General features: G+C 40.1%; 1 protein-coding gene across 1 annotated transcript; it reads left to right on the top strand.

Annotated features, from left to right (window-relative positions):
- The first annotated feature begins 235 nt into the window (after positions 1–235).
- Positions 236–8,553, top strand: asb1 (ankyrin repeat and SOCS box containing 1). The gene is made up of 5 exons (XM_010782690.1): positions 236–472; positions 1,043–1,181; positions 4,257–4,559; positions 5,166–5,548; positions 7,711–8,553. Exons 1-5 carry the CDS (start codon positions 382–384, stop codon positions 7,839–7,841), a joined length of 1,047 nt encoding a protein of 348 aa, XP_010780992.1. The 5' UTR covers positions 236–381; the 3' UTR covers positions 7,842–8,553.
- Positions 8,554–12,781: the final 4,228 nt, after the last annotated feature.

Genomic DNA, 12,781 nt, shown 5'->3' with positions numbered 1-12,781 from the left:
ATAAAATTGGAAAGATAATTGTACATGTATCATGGGAAATATTGCTTTAATAAAACGATCATTGTTTAGAGCACTTTGAATTATTTATGTACAATTATTCAATTTAACATTTCTAAATAATTTGTATACGTTTTATAAGGAGTTAAGAATAGTTTATTTATAGATAAGAACCTCCCTGTTAATAAAAGTGACACTTCCCCTTTAAATCCGCGCAGCTGAGCGCAGTCAGGAAGTTGAGCATTGACGTCACCAACACGGTCACGCTTGTGTATGTTGATGTCTGCTGCCTGACTCAGCTGGGTTTCTCGTGTTTGGTGGGAACTGGGGTCGTTCTTCTCCTGAAGCACTGGTTCCAGGGCGACGGTGAGGCTCTTCAGCAGCATGGCCGACGCTCCGGAGCCCGAAGAGCCGCCCAGCAACAACACCCCCCCCCTCATCACTGTGTCCGACCTGCCCAGTGCCACTGCTGCAGGTAACATGGCTCATGATTCATCAGTCCTCTCAGGGGGCAGGGGCCTCATGAGCATGGCAGCAATAACAGAGATGGGCTGTGGCTGGGGGTGACTCATGGTAGGTGTGGTCCATGGAGACAGTAAACACCAACTGTGTGTCTGCCAGCTCTTTGATGTTGTCATAGCGCTGCAAATGATAGAGGTAATGGATGGATTTTAACAATGTATATGGAAGACCAGTAAAAGAAAAAAATGGTATTGACACTTAGCCTTGTGATGAAAGTCTTTATAATAATACATTTTACAAAAAAATGACTTGGACAAGTAAAGTAATTAACATTTCTTACAACTAATTACTGTTTAAAAATTGTTTGTTTTTAAAAAATAACGAAATGATATTTCAAAATTATGAAGTAGTAAGAAGAAGGAGAAACTGTCTTATGTGCTGTATTAAATTTGATTTCAATGAAAAGGAAACCACCTTAACTTATTAGGTTTTTTAAAAAGATAATACATTGTAGAATACTAATTTCAGTATTTTTCCAGCAATTGAACACTTTCTGCAAATGTTATGTGTGTGTCCTCACCAGGCCGTAACCTGAAGGAATGGCTCCAGGAGCAGTTCAGCGACAAACCTCTGGAGCAGGAGGACCTGCGGCTGCACAACGCAGCCTACGTGGGAGACCTGGACACCCTGAGGAACCTGCTGCAGGAGGACAGCTTCAGACGGTGGGAGGGGCTAATAGTTGTGATATGAGTTTATTACGATTTCATTGTAAAGCCCTTTTTTTGAGTAATCGTTTTGTTAAACAAAACAAAAATGATTACTCGGAAAAAAAGGGCTTTACACAAATAAGAGATCACACAAGGATAGTCATGAGCGAAGAAACATATGCATACACTTTTAGAATATCTTGTGGATTTAGGAGAAACGTCAAAAAGGCAAGGATGAGTGGAACACATAACATATGATTACAGTATGCAGTGCACACATAGGATAGTATGATACGTTATGATCCAAAATATAAGCTTTAAAAGTATGATAATAATCCCTATAATATGAGAATGATGAACTAAGTGCAATACAAGTCAAATCTAGTATACACAGTAACACAGTGTAGACTTGATTACATCTGTCTGCATTATTGTTTTGTTTTTTTCCCACATATCTCCAATTGCTTTTATATTTCAGACTTTATAATGAAAATACACCAAAAATATACCAATTTGGAAATTCTGCATTTGACATTGCTCTTCTCTCTGCATATTTTTACTGCAAATCTGGCAGCTTTTGTCCACAAAGTAAATATGTGCCATTAAGTTGTTTGTGGTTTCTGTGTGTTGTTTTTTTTCAGTAGGCTTGCTGAGTGATAGCCTTAGAGAAACAAATGCTGAATATAATTTGGCCCTACACATCTCTACCACAAACAGTACAGCATAACACACACCATATGCTGGATACTTTTATCCCAGCCTTTAACCAAGGGTGTCCTATTTTAAATGTACGTGCATCATGTCCACAGTGGCACTAGGCGTAGTGGCCAAACAGTGGTTCTACAACTTCTGTGTCAGTCACGGGATGCAATTGGGCTCAAAAATACATTTACCATTGACTTACATTGAGAAAGACACCTGAGCGTATATATAATTTTTGGCAGGTTAATCAAATATCCAGAACGAAAACTTGAATTGCCCTTGTTTAAACCAATAGGTCCTTAAAGTTCTAAACCCATATCTAGAGTTATTTTCCCTCATCCATTAATTTGACTGAGCTGAGACCGGCTGTGATGCTGAAAATGGAGGCGAGGTTTCAGGAATACATAATTGTGCATGCTCCATTGGCACAAAGGATGCAAAAGATTGCCAGAAAATCCCTGAAAGATTTGGGTAATTTTGAAAACAAACATACCTGAGGTCAAAAACAACACAATGTCCTTTTTAACTTCATGTTGTTCACGTTGTCACGACTTTACTAAAAAACTAAAAGAAAAGACAGAAAAATCCACTGAAGTGTTGCCAGAATAACTGGAGGACACCAGTGTTGTTGACACCGCGTCTACATTTCGCCAAAACTCTATCAGTAATAAATCTAAAAGTGCTATTTTCTATGCTACAAATAGACAATTAGTTTCAATGACTTGCACTAAAGTGTCACTGAACATTAAACATCGCTTTCATGAACTTAAATAACACATTCAACATAAGAAATAACAATAAATTCACCGTTTCCAGCGCAACATCACTGTGAGGGGATTTTGATTGCCGTAACAAATGTTACTTGTTAGACGCTTTTATCCAAAGCGACTTACATACTCAATACTGTGGGCAATCCCCACAGGAGCAATTTGGGGTGAAGTGTCTTGCCCAGGGACACAACGACATGCTGACTGCAGTGGGGTTTGAACCTGTGCTCCCCTGATCCCAACACCAACGCACTGCGCCACAGACCCTAACACATCACTGGTTTATGGATACTTTGGACACAGGTTGGGAAACGTTTTAATGTTCATAGAGCCAGAGTTCATTTTGGAGTGGTCACTCAACCCCAATCCCACAGTGGTTGTGTGCAGCACTCCACACCAAGCCAACCCATTATTATGGGCTTAGGGCAGTTCATCTCCACTCCACATGGTTTACAACATGCTGTTTTTTCAATAAAACTCTTTATATTTCATTAGGTTCTCCCTGCCCAGACTATTCTAACTTGCCTGAGGCAGCAAGTAGTGTTAAAAGCACAATATTTTTGCAGGTATCTGTAAATGTTTTATTTGAGATTACCACACAGAAATGATATTTTAAAGACTTTGGCAAGTTGAGTGTTTTCAATGTGTGTGTAGTCATTGGCCTGATTTTATTCTACAAACGTTTATCAAACATTTTCAGTGCAAGCACAATGTTTTTTATTATTATGTGTGATGCATGATTATTATACCCTGTCAAAACAGGCTTACAAGTCCAAATTAATTTGAAAAAGAGACCGGAAACCAGGCTAGAAACCTAAATGACGTTCAGGCATTTATATTTAAAAAAATGTCCTATCTGTCATTGTTATTTCACCAGGACATGTCTTGATTTTGAGCAGACATTTTAATAAATATAGAGAATTAATGTAAAAGTATTTTTATGTTCCTCTTAAAACTCATCAGAAAGGACATGAAAATGTGATTCCTTCACAATTTCTTAATTTTTCTGATTTGGAAAACCTCCTTTTCTTTGTTTAAAGATCTGCAAAACTTAACATTTCATTGTCATTATTTTGCTTGATTTGAATATATGTTTGTAAATTTTACTTTTAACAAGATATTCTTTGAACCTTTTGAGAACAATTCTACAGTCTTATCATTTCAGATTTTCAATTTCTGGATCTAATCCAAATTACCCTGTACAGCCAAAGTGTTGTTCTAACCTCCATTGTCACCCTAAAGCATAATTTAAAGGGGCCCTCTTAGGCAAATGTTCAGGTTCATATTTGTATTTTGTGCCTCTGCTGTAAAACATTTTCATGCTTTCATTTTCTTAAGGTCTTTATATTTGGTTAGCTGGCCGGCTATCTTAGAGATGTCCTGACCCTTATCACGTACAATGTCTTGGAGTGCAAGCCAAGCGAAGTGTGAGTGTGATGTCGTCATTATGTTACAGAAGTAAACAAAGGAGTCCAATGCATGTTTTTCAGGCAGGGGGGTGCGGCGCGGTTGTAGGATAGAAACTCCCTCTTGAGGGTACTTTTGGATTTTAGCCTTTGCAGACCATTTACATGCACAAAAACCTATACAAAAACCTGTCCCTTCCCTCCCTTGGTGCCAGGCGTATCAATGAGAAGTCTGTGTGGTGTTGTGGCTGTCTGCCCTGCACCCCCCTGCGGATCGCAGCTACAGCGGGACACGCCGCTTGCGTGGCCTTTCTGATCTCTCAGGGAGCCAAGGTGGACCTGGTGGATGTTAAAGGTCAAACAGCCCTCTACGTTGCCGTGGTGAATGGTCACCTTGACTGTGTCCGGATCCTCCTGGAAGCCAAGGCCGATCCCAACGGGAGTCGGCATCACCGCAGCACGCCGTTGTACCACACTGCCCGGGTGGGCCGGCTGGACCTGCTGCAGGAGCTCATCAGGTGAGGCTACAGGAGGAGAAATCTAAAACCTGGCTGTGCTGAGTGTGATTTGGGGCTGGGGAAAGCAAGCACAACTATTTGTATTTAACTTTTTTACCCAGTATGCTGAGAACGGGATTTGTTTGATTTTCTCTCCTACTGCTGAGAACTGATGACTTGTGGTATTTTCTTCATTCCAAAATCCCCATCTTTGAATCTTTTCTTATCTTTTATTTGGGGGAGTTTTTGTATTGTGTGTATCTGTCTGTCTGTTTACAGCTAATCCAGCGTACTACTCAACACATCAGCTTAATAATATGTGTTTCCTGACCAAGGAATATACTGTTTATTCAGTGGATTGTTACAGGGGGAACCTTTTCATATACTATGTTGTTTGTCATTGAATTTGATTCACCGATTTATTTTGCAGTTAGTTCTTAACTTCTTTCATTTTTCCCAGAATGCACAAAACCTGGGGTTCTGAACAGACTGAAGAGACATAATTTGTCAATTGTACCCAGATATTTTTTTATCTAGACACTTACCTTGTCTGCACATTATAATGGCTGAATTTAGCATTTGTTGTAAAGTATGCCATCTGAAATATCATAATTTTCCTCTGTCCAGGTTCAATGCTGATGTGGACATGGACCACCAGCTGGGCCCCCGGCTCCTCTTAGGCGCTCGAACCCTCAACACTTTGGTGGTGTGTCCTCTCTACATCAGCTCAGCCTACCATCACCTCCCTTGTTTCCGGCTGCTGCTGAAGGCCGGCGCTCAGCCTGATTTTAACTACACAGGGCCCGTCTGCCAAGAGGCTCTGACCCGGGGCCTGGCCTCCTGCCTGCTGGACGCCGCGCTGCGACACGGCTGTGGGGAGGACTTCATCCACCTGCTGCTGAACCACGGGGCCAACCCGCACCTCGTGCCCTGGGATGGATCAGCACTGGAGGCTCCCAATCGGAGGGAGGTGGATCCGGAGGCGCTCAAGGTCTTCCTGGAGGCCAAGAGTGAGTACATTATTGTGCAGGCATCAGTGAGGTCCAATACTGCAAACAAATATATTTAAAAGCAAGGGTTTGATACAAAATGATACAGTAGGTTCTTAAGGGAAAATCGCGGCGAGTGCTGTTTCAGGATGATTGGTGCTAATCACAAGAATCATTTTAGATGAAACTAGTTTTTTACTTGATATTTTGTTTAATTAATGGGTTTTGAGTGGTGTTAAATACTTTTTTTGTCATGAGCTGTTGCCTCTACACCACCCAATAATCGCATAATATCAATACCGATAATCTTTTAAAATTTTAATAGAAATTTGAGCATATTTCATCCTGCAGGGAGTTTCCTTTAATTGGTATGTGACTTTTTGACTGGAAAATTCCCTTCTCCAACCCTCCTATCATTAAATGACTTATGTTGCTCGTATGTTAATTGGCTTGCACTAAAGTTACTTTATTTAGTGGGAATGCTGTTAACAGCATTCCAACTAACTGTTATTCTACGGACGAAATTGTTATTATTATTCCGCCGGTATTTTGGCCCTCTTCTCCTCCCGCATTGAACATCGCAGAAACTCCGTTCAAACATCAAAACGTTCAGCTCTGTCGGGATACATCCCATATTACATCACATTTTTAACATTGAAGTCAATGGAGGAAATCTTCAGACTTCAACAAATCTTCATGCGACTTCAACTGCTGCTCTAAGCGTAGTATGGGGTGTCATCAAATGCCGTTGCCATGGCGACGGACCACTCGCCATGAAACACGATGTGGCTGTAAGTCCCATCGACACGGTCCAATCGTCCCCCAATCTTCACTTGTATATCACCGGTTCCATGCTCAACAGCTCTACGCCAAATCTGAGATCTCACCATATGCCGTTCCATGGAAACGCATCCCCGCCATAAAACATTGATGTCTGCTATAAGTCCAATTGGACACGGTCCAATCGTCCCCCAATCTTCACTTGTATATCACCGGTCCATGCCTCAACAGCTCTATGCCAAATCTGAGATCTCACCATAAGCCGTTTCCATGTTTTATGGCGAGGGATGCGTATCCCTCGCCATAAAACATGATGTCGCTATAACTCCTATGAAAATGTTCAAAAAGTGCTCAAACTTCACATGTGTGCTAACAGTCCAGCCGTGAAGACATCTACGGGACAGTTTTGAGATTTCTTCAAATGCCGTTGCCATGGCAACACAATACTCGCCTTGAAACACGGTTTTCAAAAAACTTCAGTGAAAACACTCCAAACAGCCCAAAACTTCACAGGTTTGGTAACGATGCAGCCATCAACGCATCTAAGCGTATTATGGGGTGTCGTCAAATGCCGTTGCCATGGCGACAGATCATTCGCCATCAAGTTAGTTCAGAAGTTTGCAGTTCAAATATTCTGCTGCTTTTCCAAGCCTTTTTACTTTATTTTCTTCTCTCATCACACATTCAAGCACCCAGTGTTCATTTATCATTTCAATCTATATTCTTCACTTTCTTCTTACACATGACATTTCAGCATAGCAGTTTAGCGTCACATTTTCAGCATAAAGCATTCCCACTAGCAATTTCTTCAGGAATTGCATTCCCTAGTTTGATATGCTATAGTAGAAACAGGTGTAAAAATGATAAATCGCTAAATTCTATTAAACTGCTTCAGTTTCAAGGTCCTGCTATTGTGCATACTGTCGCAGCCCTTTAAACGAGCGGTGCCATTGTTAATGTTCTTATTAACACCTGTAATGCCTGCTGGGAAAAAAGACCATTATGCACATTAACAGAAGTTGTTCCAGTGTATTGCCATTTGGTTCAATGAACATAAACTCATAAGTTTCTATGGTAAATCTGTTTTTCTCAGAGTGAGATAGTTAATACTGTTAAGCATAACATGCGTCTTACCATTTATTGACCCTAACCCCAACCTTGACTGGAAACAAAAAATTTATAAAGTTTCAGATTCAGATAATCCAGTGATAATAAATCAAACTTGAATGGCATTTTGGAGAGCAGACCTCTGCCAAGGCCAACGCTGCATTCAAGTGCACACAAGATCTCTTTGGTGTGTTAATACATTTGTGTTCAATCTTTCACTTAGGTTAACATGAACCTGTCTTGTGGTTCTGCTGCAGTTGCTAAGGAGACGGACCTTTTGCTTTGTCTCTCCTCAGGATGCCCTCGCAGGCTGACACACGTGTGTCGCATCAGGATCCGCAGAACGATGGGTAAAAGTCGCCTAAAACACATACCCTTGTTACCGCTGCCACAACCCATCAAGAACTTCCTGCTTCACCAAACCTGACATCCTCTTTCACAGAGCTCCACCAACCCCAACCTTTAAAAAGCCTATTTGAATCCAACCCCCAAATAGAGCACTTTGTGAACCAAATTTGCTAATTGCATTTTATTTTCTAATAGCAAACATTTTATAATATTTTTCAAGCATTTTGAAGTTATGTAATATCTTATCTTGCTATTTTTGTTGTAAGTTATTGACTTACTTCCTAACTTATCAGAGAAGCCTTATTATGTCCTCATCTGTTTGTGTTTTAACTCCCCAAATCTCCGGTATGTGTTCCGTTCCTGCTTCAAGTAGCACTTTTCAGCTAATAGCCATAGTGAGAATGTCATTTGATGTAAAGCATGGACTTAGAATGAGCAGTATAAGGTTCTGGCATCTTAACTGAAAACACTGCTAGCAGGTGAAAAGTTTACACTTTGCTTTAAGTCACTCATGTACATGTTACCATCACGTAAACAGTCTCTGTGGATTAAATGTATTCATGATGGATAGAATAACTTTGTATGTATTTCCCAGAAAGCTGCCTTCTCCATGAGTGTTGCACCTCATGCCTTCTGTGCACCTCTGTTGCACAGCGTGTTACTCACACAAATGTCTCTTTGTGCATTTTACTTTGTATATCTTGACTTTGTTTGCATCCAATACACGTGCAATAATACCATATCCTCTACTTTATGTTTTTCATCATCTAAAACGTGTGACGGCTCACTTTCCCTGCTTCCTGTTGTATTATCCATGACTCCTTCTCCTTTCCTCTTAGCCCAATTCAAGACCTGTTGTAGTCCAAAATATCTGAGCCAGTATCAGGACCGAATCTCCTGAGTAAAGGATTGTTTAAATATAGTGGAAAAAAAATCCCCCTCATATTCATGACGGCAACATAACTCGCAGATGGTGTTGGTTTTTTTATCTAGCAAGGCTTCGTCACACTATTAGTAAATCAGCTTTTTTACAGGTGTTGTGTAATAGAAGCTTTGAATGAAGAACCAAGCGAAATCTTGTCCAAACTGAACGGGTTCACTTTATATTAATTCAACAGTTTCCAACAAGAACGGTGGAAGACGGAGAAAATGCACTCGACATACTCATATTCATTTCTATATCAAAACAGAAAGGAGCAAAAGCAGGACGCATACTTGCGCTTCAAAATAAAAGCATTTCCTGTTTTACCTTCAACATTTTACCCTTAACTTCGGTCAAGAAGCAAATAAACAAATGTTTTTACTGCCTTAAAGTGGACCTATCATGCTATATTTGAATAATATAGTGTAGGACCATACGTAAGGCATATTTATACTTTTTATTTTTCAAAATACCAAGCAGATCATGCATTTTAGCCATTCCTCATTTCCAAGGCACACAGGGGATAGGTCTTTTCTGGGCTGGATCTTTGGAGGAACAGACACCATCTACAGGCCTGCATAGTACTACAGCGTCCTCCAGCGCTTTCGAACGGCAATGTCCGTGGCTGGTCTACCTCATTTATTGGTGGAGTTGGCCCAATACCCGTAGCGCCCAGTTCTGTGACGTCATTAGAAGTGTTCAAATCTGGATCAGTCTGTATCAGATCCGTTGCGCCCTTTTTAAGAGATTTTGTATGGGAGGAATAATAGGAAGGGTTTGTGTTTTTTCTGAACTTGGGTGGTTCCCTGGGAACACCGGGGACACATATTCAGTATAAGAAGACCTACAAAGTGCATTTTTGCATGATAGGTCACCTTTAATAAAGAAGTTTAGCAACAACAATTGTCATGCCCGAAATAGTATCAACGTTAAAGTATTGGATTCCAGGTTTCCAAAAGGTGTTCGGCTGGCTCTTAAAGACCCTTCCTGAAAGTCCTGGCTGCTTCTGAAAGCGGGGAGTTGTTTGGAGATTACTCAGAATATCGCGCCCCCGCGCGCGCCGCGCCGGCTAATATGATTGGAGTGTTTTTTGTGTCCTCTTAAGCCTGTTGAACCCCATTGACGCGCGCGCCGGCCCCCGGGCGGAAAATAATCATCATCTGGCAGGAAACAGCGTCTGAGGGCTTCTTAGATGGTTGTTTTGATATGTTTAATATTGTTTGGTTATATTTGTTTGTTTTATCCATGTAACTGGGAAGAACACTCGAAGGCTAACTGATCTTTTTTATTCCTTTTTGCAAAAAAAAGCACAAAGCTAACGGCTGAGCCTCTGATTAGCTCACGATGCGAAATTGCTAAATGTGTTTTTGTTTGCACAGAAATTAACAGATATAACACCCCTTATTACTTATCGTTAAATGGCAAATCAAAACCCATCGATTAGCATCGAGAGGCACACAGAATCAGGATAGGTTCGTATATCATCACTCTATGATAAGAACTCGCGACATAATTATACAAAAACAGACACATAGCACGTGGCGCTATGTTTGTTGAAACGGTTGCATAATGTCTTACCTTCGTGTCTGATCAAAGAGTTTTCTTTAAGTGGGCGAATTGTAAATACGATAAAAGACCGCTGCTGAAGGTTAAGTCCATAGATATATCCCATGTGTCTGTGTCACTTGAAATGATTTCTGATNTTGTGTGAAAAGAAATGTAAGATGTTGTTTAATTGCTGATATATTTATGATCCACGTCACGTTTTCAGTGTTGGCGGCAGTTCCTCATGTTTGTCTAGAAGTCTTCTCATCAGGGCTCTATAAATAGAGAACTATGGCAGATATGTAATATTTAATGCAGCCGAACCGTGTATTACAATGCCGTTATGTGATAACTTTCAAAGAGAAAAGCAAGCACACTCGGAATAAAGTATTATTTTTTTAATGTTTTCGGTCTGTTTCCGGTATTTGTTAATGACGATGTGATGTGAGATGTGAGACTGGAATTGCACAGGGGAAAATAACGTATCTTTAGATGCAGATGTTGTTAAACTAATACGTTTGCGCTGTGGACCAACACTATACATTGACGGGGAAAGGGTAGCAATAAAAATAACACCATTAAACAGTTATACAACATAACAGAAATAATATCGATAGCAGCGTCCCTAGCAACCACCTTGGTAACAATGAAAACGTTCTTGGACGCAATTTCCTGAAGTAATCTTCGTAATAACTAGCAAACTAAAGATCATTTACATCCACTGCAACATAATCTGAAATAACAACTCATATTTCTCGCATCAAATGAGATAAAAACGCATTTTTTTAAACTAACTTTAAAATAGGCATTTTCCACCGAGAATAAAACGAAGTTCGGCCATGTTTTTTTTTTTCTGCAGAGAGAAATTTGAAGATCACGTGACATAGACGCCAGCCATTGGAATGAATGGTGGTAAAAAACGGGGTTGGTCAAACAGAGCAGATGGTGTAGTCCTAAACGATAGCTGGGGATTCTGGGTAGTGTAGTGTCTTCTGCCCTCCTTTACTCCGAAAAAATATTTGTTTCTCCGAATCGAAGGGGAAAAATACAAAAGCATTGCACACAATTTAAACCAATCAATGTTGTGTAATTAGTGTGTAAAAGGATAATCTGGTGTTTTTTAGTCGATGAATAATGCAGATATCACTGTAAAATCAATCGACAGTAAGGGGAATACTTACTTCCGGGTGTACAATTCTCCGTTATCCAATGGGAATGGACGCTGACATTGCCTTTAAGGGCAGCCGACACAAACGAATGCCGTGCTTCCATGAGCGTCAAATCCCGCCGCAGATGGGAATACATTGCAATCAGTTGAAAGCTATTTGCGTCCCTTTATGAAGCTGAAGGAGCCTAGGAGCGTCACAACTGCACGCCACGGGACCCTGACCAAACGTCGCTCCTGGATGATTATGGAGTGAGAGCGTGTTGGTCCATGCGTCCATTCGCAATGTCTCACACTGTCCGCTCCTCGCAGCAGAGAGTGAATACACATACTATACAGAGACGCTGTATGAGAAACCAATGTGAGTTTGGAACATTGCACAATGTAAATCTATTATAGTATACCTCAACAATGGAATTATGATCAGTAGAAATGGCCATGACGACCTTTAAGCGAAATCAACGAGGCGAACCTACGGACTTGAATGAGCCGGGCGGTGTGTCACATTTGTTTTAAAAAGGTAGCAACAAAAGCTAGAAACACGACCAACCTTAAACTGCACNTGAAACACATCCACCCCATTCCGTTTTCCAGCTGGGAACAAACACGGCAGCTGGAGATGGAGAGCCCCCACCTTCCCGACAGTTTGCAATCAAATATGCATTTGCCAAACAATGCAAACATGTTGGTGTTCCTTGCTCGAAATCTTTGAATTACAGATTTGGATATGGCCTGTTGAGGCATCTGGGTCTTTGTATGGACACTTGACTGTTGTTTTAAAAAGGAGGGTTTTTTTGCTTGTGAGACAATGTGTGCTCATATTTTTATATACGATAGATTGATACAGTAGATGGATACAGTAGATAGATAGATAGATAGATAGATAGATAGATAGATAGATAGATAGATAGATAGATAGATAGATAGATAGATAGATAGATAGATAGATAGATAGATAGAGCTCCGTTTTCCAGCCCGAGTCTATTTAATTTATTGTTTTGGTTGTGTGTGATATAATTAGTTTTCTAATTTAATTTATTTGTTTTATTTATTGTATATAATTTATATATTTGAATATTATTTCACATTTCATTTGCAATGTTGAATGTTCAATACAAAGTCCTGTTTAAAAGGATGTACTTGAATTATTATTATATATTATCATAATGTCAGTGGTCTAAAATTGTCTTACAACGGTGCCGACAATATTATCGTTTATCGCAATAATTTCCGGGAAAATGTATCGTCCAACAAAATTAATTATCGTGACAGGCCTAGTACAAATACCAAGTCATATGTAGTATTATTATGCTTTTCAAAAATTGGGATTTTTACTGCCCAGAATAATAGGTGGAGTCATAATGTTTCAGATGTAAAAAATTGAAAA

This window comes from Notothenia coriiceps, unplaced genomic scaffold (genome assembly GCF_000735185.1).
Source record: "Notothenia coriiceps isolate Sejong01 unplaced genomic scaffold, NC01 NC01_scaffold00024667, whole genome shotgun sequence".
Classification (NCBI taxonomy): Eukaryota; Metazoa; Chordata; class Actinopteri; order Perciformes; family Nototheniidae; genus Notothenia; species Notothenia coriiceps.
The sequence above is the reverse complement of the archived record's forward strand: the minus strand, read 5'-3'. Positions and strand labels throughout refer to the sequence as shown.